Here is a 19,740-nt window from a genome sequence, read left to right as displayed (position 1 = left end):
GACTGTAAGACCATCTGCAAATAAGTTCTTTACTTGTAATTTGCATTTTATTGCTATTTAAAAATAGTAACTTACACAATGGAGACCTAAGGAACCAGCAGTGAAGGACACACATCATTTCCAGTTACCAAAACTTAATTCTACCTATTCATGCCTGTGTGAGAAAAACAGGAGCATTTTGCTTTTGGAAACTTGCTAATGTGTTAATCTGAGTCAGTCAAGATTGACTTTAGAACAGACCCTGTTTGTTCTCTTGGCTTCCTTCCAGTCAGATGGCTTGTGGTTAATAATCATATTAGTTTGTTGTGTATATCTAGACTTTTGCTTTTGCTTCACTCAATTCATTCTGAAATAGCAAGCTGACCAATTAGAATAGAAGCAGAATCTTAATGTTGAATGGATTTAAATGAAAGAGTAACATTTTGTATAAAGAGTAAACATTCCTACTGTGCAGAGTTTTTTGACTTACGTAGATGTATTTCAAAACCAAATAACCATAAGTCATTTCAATTTTCACTTAATTGTAAAATTTGGTTTCCCTTAGAAGAATTCATGAAACTATTAACTGTTTGTATGTAATTGAGACTGAGTTCTGTTCTAGAGATGAGTAGGTTATGTTATATATCTGTAGTGGATATAAACATACAGTATGTTGCACTTAGAACAAATGCCAGCCTGAGCTGTGGTCGTGAGTTTTCTTTACAGTACCTCCTTGGCTCAGCTCTCTAGTTGATGGATTCCCTAAGGTAGTTGCTAACGATTCAAGCAGTGATTGTGGCACTTGCTCCTGGCAAAGCAACAAGATCACCATCAAAAGCGAGAGCAAACTGGAGAAAACCAGTGACACAGATACACAGGCAAGCAAGAAAGAGCAGAGGACTCTCGTCTTGGATTTTTAGCTAGTGAATTGCAGGAGCATGGCTCTAAACTTATTAAAGGAGAGGGTGTTCATAGCATGGGCTTATAGTGCAAATATAATAGCTAATAATTTTAAGCGATATTGACAACTCACAATTTTTTGAATTGCAGGAAGCAGGACTATAGGCTGCATGATCTGATGTCCTAATGTAGATGCCACTAATTCCAGCATCAAGTCCATTATTTATATTTAAGCAAAAGGATATTTTTGAAAGAGATCTTGATTGAAATACTAAAGTTGTGAAGAATCCACGTTTCTGGATAAAAGTATTGCTGACTTGTTTTTCCTTACTAGTGGAAGGACAAGAGGGGAACGTGCCTTGTTTTTCCAATTCTAACAAGTCACTGGATGCTGTGCCTTTCTTTGCTAGTATAAAGTTCTTTTCTGTTGTTAAAAACCTTTGTCCAAAAGAACCTTGAGTAATGCCAGTTGCTCTTTGAAAAATTGAAATGGGTCAAGTTTCTTAACTCCCTCACTGCAGGAAAAGGTTGGTTTTTTAACACTCTGAAATCTTGGAGGTTTTCCTAAATGCTTTCTGATTTCTAAAACCTTTCTGAAAGGCATACTAACCTAGGCATGTTATTTCAAAATTATTTTCTGTATTAAGTATGGAAGAACATCTATGTGTCTTGCTTTTCTCAGCAAACCGCTGGTTGCGCATGTAAGAATCAAACTTAACCCGCTGTGTCACATCACTGCATTTGGGCACTCAGGGATTGTGTTCCCTGCCATGCTCATCTCTTCAGGAGCGCTCTTGTGTGATCTGTACTCCTCTCTTCCACTAGTATGAACTTGGTTTTAGCAATATTAGAATGCATGGTTCTCAGATGAATGAATTAATTTTGGTATATAGCTTTTTTTTTTTGATCGGAATATTGTGCAAGACAGTTACCTGTCTTACAGAAGCTGGATTTTCTTCAGCCCACGAGTTAATTCATACCATGCAATGAGAAATGTGCAGAAATGTTACCTGCTAGACATTAGAGAATGGTACCTGTTAGACATGTCAAAAATATTTGGGTTCTGTACTAGCCTGCACCATCTGCAGTTGTCAACTTTCCGTTTTGGCTGTAAACCTTAAATTCAGCCATCCCAAAGAATAAAGAATCATCAGTGGCCTTTCCAACAGATAATTTTTTTGGAAGAAAATTTCTCTTCATCCTCTTTCAACAACAATGTATTGCTTACTGAAGTTTATGTACAGAATGTACAAACAGGAAGATCTCCTTCCTGAAAAATACCTCACGAGCAGTGCTGAAATAGAGAGGTCATGAAGTATAAAATCTGAAGTGACTTAAAAGATTGCCAAGTGGAAACATTTCTTAAACAAAACAAAAAAATCCAACTCAAAAAGCAGAGGGCAAGGAAGAAAAAGAAAAGTTAAGGCGGTGCTGTGAAGGGGCTGTTATTTTACAGTGACCTGGAGAGCTGTTCTTCACTTTCCATGTTGGCGAGGGGTTTGATCTTGAAACTAGATCTGTGGAGGATAAGTCTAAAGCTCAGCAGCAGGTACCAGCAAATGTCCAAAGGACAGCATTTGTGAAGTGGAGGAAAATCTCTTCAGCTGTCAGGGCATGTTGTGGCTGTTGATCTGGTCAGAATGAATCCCTAGGTGAGGGAAATGGCTGTCCAAAATAAGGATTGAGTCCATACTCATGAGGAGATCAATCTGTGATGAGATTTTGCCAGGTGGGTATATTCATATACACCTATCCCAGCAAACAAAAGTTACTGTTAGCAGTGTGATTGTAAATGTCAGTCAGAAGGGATGCTGCGGTTTCTTCCACCACAGGTCATTATTTTGGGGGTTATAATTCAGTGAAGTGCTAGGAAAACTTAGAAGTTAACTTGTTGCATGTAGTTGTTTTGGCTTTATTAGTTACCTGGTTTTTTATTCTATTTCTTTTTAGACAAAGAGAGTCTGATCACTGACAGTGGAAAACTTCATGCTCTTGACCTTCTGTTGACACGGCTGAAATCTCAAGGGCACAGAGTTCTCATCTACTCCCAGATGACGCGGATGATTGACTTACTGGAGGTAGGAGAGCTATAGCCTACAGAAGACAAATTCTGAAGATGCAGATTTAGCAACAGTGCTTTGGAAAACATCCTGTAATTTGGATGCAGCAAACCTGACATAAAATACTGAAGGATACCCAGTAAATGCATTAATATGAGAATATAAGAACTGCCATACAAAGTTAGACCTAAGGTCCAGCCTAGTGTCATGCTTCTACAGTGTACAACAGCAAGATAGTAGTACAGCAAGTAGGAGCACACCATTTTTCTATTCCAACTTTATTTGTTGGGTTTTATTACCCAAATAAGCCACCTACCACGTCGTTTCTTCTTCCTTCTCCCCACCCACGTAGCAGAAGCTGGAGTTAAGCAAGCTAAAACTCAAGTAAGGACTCAGTATGTAAGAAAATCCTTGCAAAAGTTGTGTAGCAGTAGATATTTTTTTTCCTGACCTGAGATATCAAAATAGTGAGATATCTGCCTACTTGAATATGAAAGAACATAAGATGTCCTACTTCTTTTAACAGTATTTTGACTGTCAGTGTAACTGCTATATCATACTAACCTAATCTATGCAGGGCAGAGAGCACAGAACACGTTTACGAAGTTATAAAACCATGTTTATTTGATTTAGCTTCAGCTGAAGAACTGCTGCTTAATTCAGCCATTATAAAATGGCAGATACAAATACAAAGAAGATTATTTTCTTTCAACAGAAGGGGATAAAGTATAATTTCAGTACTCTTCTTTCATGTAGATATGTATTTCATACTTCTTAAGATTGCCATGTTTGTCTGTCTTAGTGTGATTGCTTTCTCCTATATGGAAGAGTAATTGTCCATGATTTCAGTGGGAATCACATTGCATTTATGTGATGGGGGGTTAGATTATATTCTGCATGAAGCAAAATGTCGTATTTATATTCTACCCAAAGTTGATTAATTGTGTTAAAACGTAAGAGTATTCAGTTTGGACTGTGAAATAACACGAAGGGAAAACATTTTATAGTTGTTGAGAAAGTATCAATGTCAAAGCCCAGGAGGGCACTGACTTTAATGGCACTGTGTTCTTACCATAGGCAGGGCATTCTGTGTTGTCCGTTTCCTGTATAGGTACTCTGTTGCCAGGGCCACTTTCATTTTTTTTCTCTAGATTGATAATTCTGGTGGCTCAGTGACACCAGAACAAGATTTTTATCAAAAAGGGCTGTCACAAGAACAACCCTTACACCAAACAAAGATTGGCAGGTAGATTTTTCTAGCTGGCCTAGTGTAAGTATCTCTATGTGAGGCTAAAGCCTCCCGATGAGGCTTCCCCCACCCCACTCCATCACTCCTTGTAGGAACTAGAAAAATGAGCAGTCATCAAGTGCTGTCCACAATTACAGCAGAGACTAGTATATTACTACTTAAATAGTTTCTTTGGCATCAGAGTGCTCTCTTGGTTTTTGTTCGTTTTTAAGCTGTGTGCCATTTCTGTGAGTGATCAAAGCACTAAACTGCTGACGTGTAGTATAAGCTGCATTTTTTTTTCTTTTTTTTCTGAATTGAAAGAGTGTACTGTTAATATTTGGAAAAATACTGGATAAAAACAGTTTACAAAAAAGGGTGTTTCATACGAGCACTGTTACACTACTGTGAAGTATCCTTCTTGGTCAAAGAAGGTGGATGGAGGCAGACCAGAGCCCGTTAAGCAGTGTGTTAAATAGATGATTAGCTAAGGCCTAATGTACTAAGCTAGTTTGCGGGGTGAGGGGGAGCAACCCATGCGTATAGAATAGCTTATTCTTTTGTAATTTGTGGCTTAGTGGAAATGTCTGAGGTCTAGGATAAGGATAAAGGTACCTGATGGTATGAAAGAAGTTGTTTTCTATTTGTGCTGAAGTTTGTTCAGAGGACGCTAATGAAAAGATGGTTATTAGTGACATGAGGGAAGACTAAATCAAGATGTTGAAAGGCTGAATCATCATAAAAGCAAAGACAGTAGCAAAGAAATGGAAGGAAAAGGCCCTTTTGCTAATAGAACAAGGGTTGATCAGATCTGGAGAAAAGGTCACATAGCGCCTAATTGACAGCGCTCTCTCTCTGGTTTTAGTTGATGACAGGAACCTGCCTTAGAAATTCAATAAGTCAATAGTAAATTAGGGCTTTAGTGTCTATGTGGTGAAGTAGCTGTTCTCTGCTTTAACCTTCTGTTGCTGTACTCCAGAAATCATCCTAGCCATGAGCTCTGTTTTGTAGAGGTAGACCAAGTGTGACTTTGGCCATTTCCACATAAGTTTTATTTACCTATTTTAATATTTCATCGGCCATATGTTGAAGCTTCTTTCCACTACAGCAGTCTTTTTCCCAGGTTCTTATAGTATGGCAGCTCTTTTACCTCTTCCACAGTAGTGAAGGAGAACAAAAAAGGAGCAGAAGCCCAGAAGGATAGGTGAAAAGGAGAACTGAGCATGGTACTGTCAGAAGGTTCATTAGAGTGCAAGCACTGCCACGTCTTCTCACAGCACATCAGTTCTGTATCTGCTGAAGTCTGAAGCTTGGAGCAAGATGAATCCAATAGTTCTTGCTGCTAAAGCATCATCTGTTTCCTTTCTGTCCTCATTTGCAGTCACAGCATCTCAGAAAGACACATGCGCTAGTAGGGTTAAATCTAACAAATGTAACCAGTAGGAGTTGCATCTCATCAGCCCAGGATCACATTGTTAAAATATCAGAGGGTATGTTTCCAGAGAAACTCCATGGATATCCATATAGCCTGAAGAGCTTTCTGTGTAATTCAGATTTTATTGATAATTGCACAGGTATCAGAAAATTTTGGGTATTTTAGAGCATTAAAAAATATCTCTCATGGGAAAAAACCTTTGCCTACAGCATTCCTGGTTGATGCCATTTGATTTTGTCCCAGGCAATGATTTTGGTTCTGCTGCTCGGCATGAGCTGTGGGCTGACACGCCAATGTAATGTTCAAAGTGTTCCTGTATGCAGAGAGATTCACAGGCTCTTCACTAGCAAGATAAAGCCTGGACAGACGTTAGTGTACAGTACCAGATTTTTAAAACCACTAGTGAAATGATTTAAAATTGACAGGCAGCAGATACAGTTGGTTTGTTAGGAAAGGTTCACTTACACAGTGAAAGCTCAGGATTTAGTAAAAATTTAGACTTTGTGAAAACAATATTATTTTAGTGACTTTACTTACCTATTTATTAATAGAAAAAGGCATGTACTGTAACATTGCTTGCAGTGCAGGAAATGCATCCCCAACTGTGAACTGACATAATCATGAAATGCAAAAACTGACATATGATTAAGTAGCTTTAATTTCTTAATTTCTGTTATTATAAAGTATTGCTTACATAAGATTTGCTTGTAGCATATTCATTGATGACATTTAGGGATTTTTTTTTTCTTTCAAGTAGCAATTCTGCTTTTGTGGGTTTTTGTTTTTCCAGAATAATCAAGATTGAATGTTTTCAAGAGTAACTATATTTTTCTGGTGTGTGTTCTTTGCAGGAATACATGGTTTATAGGAAACATACCTACATGAGATTGGATGGTTCTTCAAAGATTTCTGAACGAAGGGACATGGTAGCAGATTTTCAGAACAGGTAACATATTTTACAAGGTGTTCCTGTGCTAAATTTTGTGTACATAGAGAGCTGGTATAAGATATAATGGAAGTAAATGAAGTTTGCACTTAAATAATCTTCCCTGATATTAAATGGACCTCATTTATCTGAAGCAGTTTCTGGGTGGTTTGCTAACCAGGAGTCACTGGTATTGATACTGAACCCAGTTGTATTGAGGAATTTGTCATCTGTGAAACAGTATTGGAAGTAATTTTAGTGTATCCACCTATTGTGCTTCTTGCCATTCCAAATATGCTATTGCTTATAAAGAAGCTCAGTAGAAAGGCAGTAAACATTCATTGGTTATTGCATGTTCTTGACAGTTGACGCTGTGAAGATGAGACTGAAAACCTTGCATACGCTAGAGCTTTGAAAGTGACCTGGTTTTCTGCAAAACAAACCATTTAAGCATGTTTTATTAAGAAACCCTGAACTATTATACAAGTGATAAAATGGGGATTTTATTAGACAGTAAGATATGCTAACCCTTTTCATTTAGTAAACCAAAACGGATTCTTGCAATTTTTGTGAGCTCATCAGGAAAGAAAAGTGTGTAATCATCTTATAAGAAGTTAATATATTTTACTATAACTTTGTCTCCACTAGAGCACATTATTTAAAATGTTTGAGTTTATGGTTATTAAGTTTCCTTTTAATCATGGGCTATGGCTTGATATGATGTCACTTTGGTGTGGTAATTCACAGTAGGGTTATCCTTCCTGGATGTTGATGTGAGCTTGTAAGGTCACTTTTCTTTTTCAGAGGAGTTAGGTTCATAGGTCGTTGTTTATTGCAGGGTGAAAGCAACATTCTAGACTAGAGAATACTCCTTGGTCCCAGGGTCCCAAGGTATCATAGCTGAAGATAGGAGGGGAAGCCGTATACAGCCTTTCAGGCCACTGGTTCATGAGGCTTAAAGACCTGAAGGACCATAGAATCTTCTAGTAAACTGCTCAGAGCAATAAAACTTGAAAAGAAAGTGTGCCAAATAGGTAAGGTAAGTGAGAGGACCGTGCAGTACCATTCTGCCTGTTTCCAGGTGTCAGAAACAGGTTCCTTGCAGGTTATGATGTCCTCCTGGAATCCTGACTCTTCTTTCTGAAATGCCCTTTAATCAAAAGAAGTGAAGAAATTTGTTTTTATTAATGAGTAGAAGAACTGAAAAAAAATAATCATTTCAACAGGAAACCCCTTTGATACATAGGTCAGCCAGTCTAAACAAGAATTCCTATTAAAATGTTAGTTGAGTTCCTCTTATATGTGATTTACTTATGAGAAATACTTCTAGGAAAAAAAGATTGACTGAGACTAAACTATCCTGCAGGATATCCTAGTAGGGTGCTGAAAAGATAGAGCTAGGGAATGATAATTTGTTCGTATAGCCTGTGGCACTGTCCACTTTCTTTCCTTCCCATATGCCATTTCCAGAAGCATTTCACAGCTGGATATTCAGGTGACTGTCTATGTGCCCATTCCAATGTTGTTACAAGAGTGAAAAGATTTCCTGGCCAAGGATTACCTACATTACAAACAGGCATCTGCCAGCTGCTTGGGCTTTTTACCTGCAAGGTAAACTTGAGAGACTGACAGCTCAGCTTCAGTTCCTCCCAGCTGTCCATAGCCGAGAGTAGACTTTTGTACTCTTAGATTTTGGACTGCCAGAAAGCTTAGAGTTCTTGGCGCTTTTTTGTGTGTGTGTTAATTCATAGTTTTTGTAATTATTTCTTTATCTATTGGCAATTTCTTTAGCGGGAGCAGGGGAAATCCTACCTTGGACCAGAATGGGCTCCTTGAGAGTCTGGTTTTTATGATACAGCCTTGCCAGGTACCTGTGAATGTCTTTGAGTCCTGAGAAAATACTTGGTTCTACTTGACCTTCAAGGGTACAGATTTCAAAACCCTCAGTTTTTTTACATTTGTTGAGTTGTACTAGCTTATCTGTAATAGCTTGCAACATACCCATGCTCCCTTCAGGAAGGGCAAGAAAGACGTTTTAGATTTCATGAGTGGGCTTTCAAGGACAGACTGTTGACACACAGTTAGTCAAGAAGAAAATGTCCCATGCTGTTCATTCAGCAAGTGTTTCTGGTGCTTTTCTAATTTTGCATGCACTAGTGTACAGGCAGCGTGGTACCAAAAGACGTGACTTTGCAGAGTATCTTCTCTTAAGCAGAGGGCCTTGCTCTGTTGCTGTCAAAGTACAGTATGTCAACCTCTTTGGATTCCTTACTACTACTGTCTGCTTTGTTTGCATCAACCTGTTCACAGATCCATATGGTGTTAAGCGCTTTTTAATACTGCTGACTCCCCAGTGGCACTAATGAGGTTCACAACCTTAGCAGAAATCCTGACTCTGCTGTTACCACTTGAGTTTTCATCAGTAGTTGGTCATCCTGCGTATAGACCTGTCTCCTTGTTTGTTCTGTTCAAAGCACCAAATTTAGAACAAAGCTTGCATCTACACAGTTTCAACATTTATTTTTCTTTCTTTATCAATTGAGCATTGTTAAGACAAGATTTTTTTAACATTGGTCACTTCTGTGAAACAATAAATTGTTCTTTGTCCATATGAAATCTGAATTTCCAATGTGGGCAAGATAAACAAGCCCTGGTTTGTTTTGATAGAGATTAATAAGTTGCTATTGCGAACTGAATGTTTGCATGTTCTGACAATCCTGATTTGTAGATTAACTTCTCTGACTCATTAATGTGGTTTTTTTTTTTTTTTCCTTGGCTATGAATGAACAGCACAAAATGTTCTGAAGTGTTGAAGTAATAGAAGTACCCCTGATCATTTTATATGGGTCAAAAAATTTACTTCTGTGGTTATTTCTTGTTCATCATGCACAAAATAAGGGTTTTTAAAATCTCTTTACAGGAATGATATTTTTGTGTTCCTGTTGAGCACAAGAGCTGGAGGCTTGGGCATTAACCTTACAGCTGCAGATACGGTAGGTGAAGGTTGCAAAAGTAATACAGAATAAAAAATCTGCTTACTGATGTTTAGTTTTCAGTATAAATATTTCTTTGCTTTTCCTGCCTCATATGCTTCCAGCCACCATGTTTCCCAAACTGCTCATCTCCTGCCTCCCAACCTCACAATTTATGTAGGAAAATTGGTCTTTCTGTGTGAAGTTGGTGCTCTTAGCCACACTGATCAATATTTTTTTAGTACTGCTGTTAACCATGAAATTGCATAACCTTGTTTACTTTGCTCATATTTACAATATAGTATTATCTTGATGATAAAGTTGTAGAATGTTGGATGCTTGGTAAACAATTTTTGGTTGCAGTTGGAAATACCTTCCTTCTCCCCATGCGCTTCAGTACCAACATCTAAGAAGGAGTTGGATGACTGAAGGGGTCTACAGATGCAGATGATACTTTCACACAGTGAATGCTGTTTCGTGTATGACTCTTTGCTCTTAAGGTTACCCTTTCTTCTGTGCACAAAGGAATGAAGCAATGTCTCTAAAAGTATGAGTAATTTGTAGTTGAGTATCAGCTAGGCAGGAAGAATAAATTCTTCCCCCGCTACTCAGCCAAGGTGTAAATTCATACTGACTTCAGTGAATTGCAAGGATTTGCACTCTGGAGCAGCCACTGCTAATCACTAGGGAAGGAATACTGATGTACATGAACATTTATCTCTTCAATAACAGCTATTCTTGTGCTTCTAACCCAATACCTTGTGTGCACACAGATTTGGCCTCAAGACAGACTGTAATCCTTAGCCACACAAAACTGAAGGCCTCTGAATCAAAAGTACTACATAACTTCTGTTTAAAAAACCCCAGCATATATTGCTGTAACTTAAATCAGAAGAAAGCAAGTATATGTAGGATTTTTAGAGTTGAAAAGTTCTTTTGATTGAAGTGGCTTCAACAGAGGAAATAAGCAGGCAGAAGCACAGGCGTGCTCCTGCAGGCTCCTTGCATGAGCATTTTTAGTTCTGTGGTTTTGTAACATTCTAAATACTTTACTGTGCTATCTAACATTTTTTCAGTGTTTTTGTTTTGTATGCTTACTGTGCATAAAGTACTGTTGGAATGATAGGGCAATACGAATGTAATGTGGCATTTCACTTTATTGTGGTAAAAGCACTAAAAGTGTTAGACTAGACTCGACTTTATCCAGGTTTGAAAGAAAAAAAAATTGTAGTATTACTTTTTGTGTTAAATTCTAAATAGATGGGATTTTCTTCTTAGGGTAAGTAATCTAAAACGGGTTCATGATGTGGTTAGCCTGTAATTAATTCCATGATGGTGATTTAATGTGGTGACAAACTTAGGAATTTTGTGCCTCTGAAGGAGCTTTGTTGAAGAAGGTATTAGATTTTTCTGTGGAAGTGGAAACATTCACAGTGTCAGTTAGTCTGAATTAATCTGAAATACAGTGGAAAAGGCTTTATAGGACTGGGCAAAGCTGTGTTCCTACAGCCTGCAGTGGGGTGGTAATTCTGTGATGTGTATAGCAGAACTTTTATTTTTATCAGTATATTGGATTTTTTGTTTTTTAATCCTTTCTGTTCTGGTGTTCTTTTACAGGTGATTTTCTATGACAGTGATTGGAACCCAACAGTAGACCAGCAAGCCATGGACCGGGCACACAGGCTGGGTCAGACAAAACAAGTCACTGTGTACAGGTTGATATGTAAAGGCACCATTGAGGAGCGCATCTTACAAAGGGCTAAAGAAAAGAGTGAGGTAAGAATAAAGAAGTTATCTGGAAAAAGAAGTTACAGAAATGGTATCAGAAAACATGTATCAAAATGAGTAAAGAAACAGAAAAAGTACTGCAGGGAGACAGAAGAGAAACCAAAAGGGGAATGTCTTTGTTCAAATAAACAAATCCGTGTCCCTAATACAGCAGCATTACAGCTACATTATATGAACCAGGAAGAAGCTAATTATTTACACTATGACTTAATGAAAACTATTTCTTATGATGCAATGAAACTACTCAGGCTTCTTTAAGATTAGGGCTTCTGTCTTTGCTGTGTCAGGGCTACTGATTCCTCTCATGTTATACTGTTATGCCACAGCTGAAGTTTTTTTAAAGAAGTTTGGAAGGTAATCCAATGAAAATTATTTGAGGTGCAAGGGTTGCCAGAAAAGCTCAGTGTCCTGCAGCCTTAGGCAGTAAGTGTATTAGAAACTTGGCAAGAAAAATTGAAGCAGATTCACTTTCTTTGGCAGCAGTAGGCATACTATATACAAAATTCAGATGTTTTGTTTACTCAGGGTTTCTTTTAGCTTCTGTCTTAATTAGATGCTGATCGTGGTGCTGCAGCAACTGAAGCATCTCCAGCTGAATGCATTCATGTTTCCCTTGTTGAAACTTACCCATTTTCTCTAGGGTATTGAACTAGAGTCACCTGATATCAGCCTGAAAATAAAGTGTAGTCTTTTTGCTGGTGATCCAAATCACCAAAATTGGCTTAGGCTAAAGCTTGTTCTCTTTTGCTGAGTTACAACTCTTCTTTGGGTTTTGTTTGGTTTTTTTTATATAGTTACAGTAATAGACATTGAGTGAATTGCTTAAACTGAGACGCTGACTCAATATGGAGATTTAGTTTTGTAGTTTTCAGTCAAGGAGACTAAAAATGTTGTACCCTTTAAGAATGATCCTCTGTGCAGATTACTTGAAAAATTAGACTGGTAATTTATATCTGACAGGAGCACTGCTCTATTTTTTTTTTGTTCAGCAGTATTTTAATATTATTATCATTTGTTGTTTATTACATGGTGCTTTAGAAGTGCAACTTTGCACAAGGGATCACAATTTTCTGCTTTCTAGCTCAGTTGCTTCTCATATTCTGTACACTTATTTATACTCTTAATAAATCTTCCCTGAAATTTTGGTACTAACTTTGGTATGATAGAGAAGTTGAGTCAATTCTGACTTACACACGTGTGCTGGCATCTTCTTTTGGCTGGTTTTCAATGAAGGGTACTGAGAATGGCGTATGGCTGCTTTGAGTAATTTTGCCTTTTTTTCTCACTTGGGTTTTTCCTTCTAGATCCAACGCATGGTGATTTCAGGTGGCAATTTCAAGCCTGACACCTTGAAGCCAAAAGAGGTGGTCAGCCTTCTGCTGGATGATGAGGAACTAGAAAAGAAACGTATGTGAAACTTGTGTTGCAGCATTTTCCTAATCTTCCACTTCATTAGCTTACGAAATCCATGTTTTTATCTCTACAAATACATGTATTGCTGATAACAACTTCTGTTTCCTGGCTCTTTTAGTATTGCCAACTCTTGTTAGTACAAGCTGGTTTCATATCACAGCTGAGCTGAAAGATGGAGTTGTGCAAGAGAGACATGATGATGTGATAAAGTTTTCATTGGCACTTATTCAGGATCATTACATTGTTCCTGAATGACAGAGTTTTGACAAGAATTATGTAGGCCCTGACAAGGAAAGTATTAGTAAAAATGCTGTATTTCATCATACTTTTGAAGCTGTATTAGAGGTATAAGAATGTAACTGTAAGACTTTTCAGTAATTTGGATACAAATAGTTTTAATACAGTAGTGTTTTCAGTGTGTGTTAGTTTTAATACAGCTGACTTTTCGTCACAGTTCTGTTAGAACTAGAATTTCTTGTAAGATTCACAAAAGGAGATGAAATATTTTGCCAGTGGTGACAACTTTGCCTTTCTTTTCCAACAGTGCGTCAGCGTCAAGAAGAGAAACGACAGCAAGAGGAAACAAATCGTGTGAAGGAACGTAAACGTAAAAGGGAAAAATATGCTGAAAAGGTACTTCGATGGAAAGAGGTTGCTTCTGTTAGTGATAGAGCCGCAAGAGCTTCAGGCTGACTATTATGTGGTGTGGAAACATTTTATGCAAAGGCAGTCTAATGAGTAATGCCTTCTTCCCTTCACCATTGAACATCAATCTGTGGCACTTCCTTACACAGAAGAGGGATCTTACAAAACACGTAATGCATAGTTATCTGTATTCTAATATCATTAGCAACTTGAAAAATAAGGAAGTACTGCATACCCAAACAACACTGTAGGTCACAGGTAGTGTACAGACAAGAACTTGAGGACTCGTGCTTGTAAAAAACCAAATTGATCAACTGATCATTCTATGGCATGTAAAATGGTGACTTAATCAAGATTTTGTTGTGCAAGGACAGAAAGGGAATGTAAATGAAGCGCCAAATGTGGATAGAACCCATATAGCTGTGAGGCTTCTGTGGAACCAGGAAAGATCAGCTTGTTTAAAAAAGATTATGAAAACTAGTTTATGAAAATTCTAAATTTTTGAGACAGGGAGGCTTTGCGTTAATTAATTGGAATTTTGTGTAATGGTAAAGAATTTCAAGTTCACTCCAAAAGGGTTGTGGAAGTCAAAGTAATTCTGTAAGAGTAATTCTCCCATCATTCCAACTATTTTAGGAAGAAAAAAACCTCTGAAACCCTACTTAAGGAAGGAACCTTTAAGGGATCTCATACTGTGTCCTTCAGAAACTTGTTTTGGGAAGTTCTGGACATGACATTCCTACTGCATTAGATGTTGAGATTTTGGATTGCTTGTCCTGTTTCTTTTTTATTGTCTTTTTCATTCCTGGTATTGTTTTATTTATTCCAGAAGAAGAAGGAAGATGAATTGGATGGGAAGAGAAAGAAGGAGGGCATGAACCTTGTGATCCCATTTGTTCCCTCAGCCGATAACTCCAACTTGTCTGCTGATGGGGATGACTCCTTCATTAGCGTAGACTCTGCCATGCCCAGCCCTTTCAGTGAGGTAAGACTCACTGCTGCTTTAAGTGAAATGCTATTTCAATTGTGGCCTTAAATCCTGTAGGATTCTTGCTTTCTATTATTTTAGCTAATGTAGAACTTTGAGTATGTGGGGAAGTGCGGTGTCTTAAGGGTGAACCGTGAAAACGAAAATAATTTATTGAAAATGTAACAGCTGCTAATAAGCTGCCTTACAGCTCCTGTGTTACTGATGTTCCCTTATTCTCCTCTTCATTTGCTCTCTGCCTCCCTTCTCTTACAGCGAGTTCATGCCCTGACCCTCTTACCTGAAATTTTTCCATTCCTGCCTGCAGTCCCACTTACTTTCTTCCTACTTTCTTCTCCCTTTTTCCTGCCTTTGTCTTGCTCACATTTATAATCGTGAGCTTTCTTCCATAGCAGGAACAGTCTCTTTCTGCTCTTGAACCAAACAGTAACCCTCAAATAGCTCCTTATCATTCAGTTTCTATATAAGTACTCCTCACTAGTCTCACCTACCTCTCCGTCTCTGCTTCTTTCCTTGTTTCTGATTTGGAATCAGTGTGTTTTTTCTCAGGAATTTAAATTGTAAATTCTCGGGGCACGTGTCTTATTTTCCTTCATCTTTTTGTAAAGAATTGCAAACCCATTTTGGCAGCAAATATATTCTGTTCTATAGATTTCTGTGTTGTTCTGTTCTCCTCTTGACGAAGATTTTCATTATCAGTAGTAGTAGCTTAAGAATCCTATTGTCTTCACTCTTGCACTTAAAGATACACTGCTGAACAGCAGTTTTCTTAAATCTCTGCTGAGTCCATTAGTCTCCTGCTTCTTAACATCTATTGTCGTTAATTGAAATTAAGCTCCTGGAGGTCTTTACTGCTGCTCAGCATGTAAATAGAAGGTGTGGTGTAATTAGGCATATGGTGTCTCATACTGCTAATGTCACAGAGAGAAAATGAGAGAGAACAGAACAAGTACCAATTAATCACTTGTAATTGTATGTCTTTTAAAGATCTTCCTATGTTTGTACACTTCCCTTTCCTAACCTGAGACGCTAATGGCTTTGTTCTCTGTCATGTTTAGATATCCATCAGCAGTGAATTACATATGGGCTCTATCCCTCCCGATGAGAGCAGTAGTGATATGCTTGTGATAGTGGATGATCCAGCTTCTTCAGCACCTCAGTCAAGGGCAACAAACTCACCTGCTTCCATTACTGGCTCCGTTTCAGATACCATGAATGGTCAGTGCTTTTGCCTTGACTTATCACTAACGTTTACTAAATGTCGACTTTGTTACGGCTAGGTGATGTATTTTCTGCATTTTAACCAGAGTATATGTATGGTTGTCAAGATCTGGGATAAAATTGCCTTTTCATTAAGTACTTACTTCTGATTTGATAGGAAATCTGTTTATAGTCCCTCCCTTACCACACTTTTCCTCTCTTCTGTGTTAGTCACTCTTCAAAGTTTTGTCCTTTGTTCCTGTGTTAGAGGGCTCTCCTTCCATTATGTGCATATTACCAAATTACAGACAACCACAGAACTATTAATCTCTAAGCTTTCCCTTGAATTTGCAGTTGGGCTAATAATCAGTTCTCTATTTCCAGTGGGGGATTGGAGCAGCTGTAAATTTTAAATAATGGCAAGTGTTTTTAACTACCATAGTCTTCTCCAATGAAATAAGTGGAGCCATAGTTCTTGGCGAGTTTCTTCAGAGATAGCAAATGGAAGAAACTTCATATCTATCTTCAAGTAAGAAAACAGTTCATCCTGAAGTAGAACCCAGAATCCTCCACCTAGGTGTGGGCTGGATTCATAATAATATAGGTAGTTGGAGTTAATAAGATGTGGTGAATGAAAAGTGCAGGTTTGTAAACATAATTTCTTTTCATGGGGATCACTGCTTGCTAACATTTAATGTAAATGTATCAGTTAATAGGAACAGTATTAATGAAAATGGTAGGTAGCTATGATGCTGTATTCATTTGTGAGTCACCAGAAATACTATAGCAGTTATTGTTTTAATGTTCTTTTTTTGTTAAGGTGTTTCAATGCAAGATACACCTCTCTCTGGGAGAGGCCAATCGGGTCGAAGCCGGGGTCGTCCTAAAGGTTCAGGCGGTGGATCAAAAGGTGGCACTGGGAAAGGCAGAAGCCGGAAATCGATAGCGGGAAGTGCAGCTGCAATGGCAGGTGCCAAAGCAGGGGCAGCGGCGGCCTCTGCAGCGGCATACGCAGCGTACGGGTACAATGTCTCTAAAGGTATGTGCAGAGCAGAACTAACCACATGAGTTTAGGTGATTGTTGTTTACAGCCTGTCAAAATATCGTTAAAAAGTGTTGTGTTGTTGGTATTGCTTGTCCATGATATTCTGAGATCCAGGCAATACACAATGTGACATGGTAATGGTGTGAGAGGATAGCCCGTTTCACCACAGATGACCTTGAGAGGCTAGTCCTGCAGAAGCTTCATTTGCACTTTGAATTATCTCATACCAAATATTTTTCTTCTTTTTTGTTTTTTATTTTGGTGATCAGACAAAGTGGATAGTATTGTTTATCCCATAGGTATGGCTGTGGCTTTCCTGTATTGCTGTCACATTGAAGTTACAGCATCAGGTTCCAAAATGTGCTAAACTGGCGGTGATGGAGCTTCAGCTTTACACCAGCTGAAGGTGGCTCAGGGTATAACTGCAAGATGATTTGTATCTTAAGGACATCCCTCTTCATTAAACTCCCATAAAGCATGAATACGGGGTGGTATTAGGACTGATTGTCACTATATTGTTTGTTGTTGAAGAGCCACAAATGGAATAATATGCTCATATGGTATTTGATTCTCTCTTCTGTTGCTAGGCATGTCTGCAAGTAGCCCTCTACAAACAGCAATTATTCGGCCTTCTGGACTTGCAGATTTTGGACCTTCAAGCGCCTCTTCTCCCTTGAGCTCCCCATTGAGCAAAGGAAACAGTGTTTGTGGGACCCCCAAAAGCTTAAACCTGACCAGCAGTCTTATATCAGAAACTCCAATTCGGAAGCAAAGCAAAGGTGCCCATGCCTCAGGTGGTCGGTAGTAATTTTGAACCCTCAAAGCTTGTCTGAACTGCGTTGGCTTTCAGAGTAGACCACCCTACCAGTTGAAGGCATGCAAACGAATGCCTTGTTGCTGTCCAGCATGTGTGTGGAAAGAAAATCAAAGCACAATGGGAGTGGGTGGTTTATGTGAGCACTTTGATTATGTGTATTCCAAAAAACTATCTCTGCAGACGCTGCGAGAAGGAGGGAAGGGAGTCTGGGGTAACCGGGAGAGTGTCAGCTTGTGTTTTATTGACACATCTGACGAAGATTCCCAAGAAAGTATCCAGCTACTCCATGCAATATCCTGCAGCTGTGTGTGCTTGAAGTCACTCTTGTAGCTTGAGGTGGAACCCAGCATCAGTTTTATCCTATGAAATCAGTATCTGAACTCCAGGAGTATCCTGTGGAGTCAGAAGACATTTCCATGCTGGCTGCTGGTCAATGTATGTGCGGGGGTAACTGGGGCCTAAGCCGAAGATGTGTGATCAAAAAAACTCTTGGATTCTTCTAGTGTGGGCCTCTGGGTTCTCTAAAGGTTTGAAATGCGGAAGGTGTCTCAGGTGGTTTCCAGGGAATGGACTCTTTTCAATGCCATCTGCCAGGAACAGGTTCAGAGCAGCAGAATACAGAGAGCACTGACAGGCCCAGTGAGAGCAGTGGCAGCGCTGCCTCTTTCATGCAGTGGAAGAAGCCACAAGCCCGTGGTTTGTTTTGCATTTCAGAGTTCTCATCAGCACCTACATCCGCTGTGTTCATAGTGAGTTCTCTCACTTTTGAGGTGTGCGGAACTCCTAAAAGCTTAGAAACAAAGTAGGGCTCTATTTGTACAAATCTCAAAAAGAGGGAAAGTGGAAGTGCCGAGGAGGAGTTTGCTGCTGCTCCTCTTGCTGTGCCATAGCAGAGCGTGGTTCTGCTGAGCTGCAGGGGAGCAACGAGAAACAGTCCTGAGAGAAAGAGAACTGTGCCATTCCTGCTTCCAGCCAAATCCCATTAAAAAAACTGTCTTGTATCCCAGCCATCCATTGACTGTTCTTACAGCGTGTTTTCCCTTCATCTTTGTGATCATCACACGTACTAGTTTGGTTGAGTTCACCGCAGTGTGCGGGTCCCAGTAGCTGTGTCCCATAAGGCTGATAGAAGGCAGTGCTGCCAGTGCCCATCTGTGTGCTCATTCTCTGGTTGCTCCTTCCCCGTTCTCAATGCACAAACCCCCCACCCCGCAGCCCCTTGCTTCGCTGTAAGCATTGTCTGCATTGCACTGAGATTTAGGTGTGGGGCAGTTCTTCTGTCTGACACGTTGAATTAAAAAGCTGTTCTGCCAGGGCACTTTCATCCCTAGAGTGAGAAGCAAGTTGAGTTGCAGGTCTGGGCTGTGACAGTGGAAAATGACATTTTTTTTATTGTTATGATTTTTTTCCAACCCCAAATCCTTTGCCTGGCGTCCTACAGTGTGGAGCGAGTGCTTCCTGTTGGCTCTGCCTCTAATTTGCACACCTGAAAATAGCAGAACTCAGCTTAGTTAGAATGATTTTTAAACAGATTTGCAGGGGATAATTGAGGGGGAGATGGTGTTTAATTAACTCCTGAAGACTTCCCCCTTCCCCTCCTATTCACATGTATATATGATATTTAGAGGGAATCAGACAAATGCCAAGCCTTTTTTTCTCTTTGAATGTGCTGTCTATTTTTATAACTGAACTTGTACATATGTATAAAGAGAGATACATCTTTCTTTTACTAACTGGAGAAGAAAATCTTAAATAAAATGGAGTGAGATAATTTTATGTAAATCAGTGTTGTTGTGTTTTTTATGCATATAGCTGTATGAGTGAGGATTAGGGAAGAGGACATGGAGGGCTGTGCATCTGGAAATGCATCTAGAGACACGTGCTGCTCAAAGTAATGCTCTAGAGTGTCTGCCCTCTTCGAAGTATCACGTTTGTAACCTTTTCCAGTTACAACTGTGCAACTACCACATGTCTGTAATCACTGATTATCTTGTAATCCATTTTGGAGTAGGTGTGCAGCAGATCACAAGAGGACAGAAGCAACTATAATATGTGTAATTACGTAGCACCTGACCTATGTTAACTTCAATGCAGTTGATTGTTTTGGGACATAATTCTCTAAATTCTTTTTTACCTTTTATTTTTTTCCAGTGGCAGTTGAAAGAATTTTTTTGTGTGTAGTCTTGACTTTCAAACTGCTAGACAGATGCAGCAATTCTTAATCCAAAGTGGAGAGAAAAAAAATAATTGGTACCTTAAAAAGATTGCAGAAATGTAAAATGTGCTGTTGTATGCTGTATTTTTTGAAGATTAAATTATTGCTATTTTAAAAACTGATACTATAA

The 19,740-nt window shown here is 38.9% G+C and overlaps 1 protein-coding gene across 1 annotated transcript in view; it reads left to right on the top strand.

Moving 5' to 3' along the window:
• The window catches only part of INO80 (INO80 complex ATPase subunit), a 66,303-nt gene extending 47,126 nt beyond the window's left edge, over nucleotides 1-19,177 (top strand). Inside the window, exons 27-36 of the mRNA XM_075105575.1 lie at nucleotides 2,830-2,957; nucleotides 6,454-6,548; nucleotides 9,448-9,520; nucleotides 11,117-11,275; nucleotides 12,592-12,694; nucleotides 13,245-13,333; nucleotides 14,175-14,330; nucleotides 15,392-15,551; nucleotides 16,354-16,572; nucleotides 17,166-19,177. Coding sequence (XP_074961676.1) covers nucleotides 2,830-2,957; nucleotides 6,454-6,548; nucleotides 9,448-9,520; nucleotides 11,117-11,275; nucleotides 12,592-12,694; nucleotides 13,245-13,333; nucleotides 14,175-14,330; nucleotides 15,392-15,551; nucleotides 16,354-16,572; nucleotides 17,166-17,383 — 1,400 coding nt within the window. The 3' untranslated portion in view covers nucleotides 17,384-19,177. The remainder of the gene's footprint in view (nucleotides 1-2,829; nucleotides 2,958-6,453; nucleotides 6,549-9,447; nucleotides 9,521-11,116; nucleotides 11,276-12,591; nucleotides 12,695-13,244; nucleotides 13,334-14,174; nucleotides 14,331-15,391; nucleotides 15,552-16,353; nucleotides 16,573-17,165) is intronic.
• Nucleotides 19,178-19,740: the final 563 nt, after the last annotated feature.

The sequence above is a fragment of the Phalacrocorax aristotelis genome, chromosome 10 (genome assembly GCF_949628215.1).
Source record: "Phalacrocorax aristotelis chromosome 10, bGulAri2.1, whole genome shotgun sequence".
In the NCBI taxonomy this organism is placed as follows: domain Eukaryota; kingdom Metazoa; phylum Chordata; class Aves; order Suliformes; family Phalacrocoracidae; genus Phalacrocorax; species Phalacrocorax aristotelis.
This window is presented reverse-complemented; position numbering and strand designations above follow the sequence as displayed.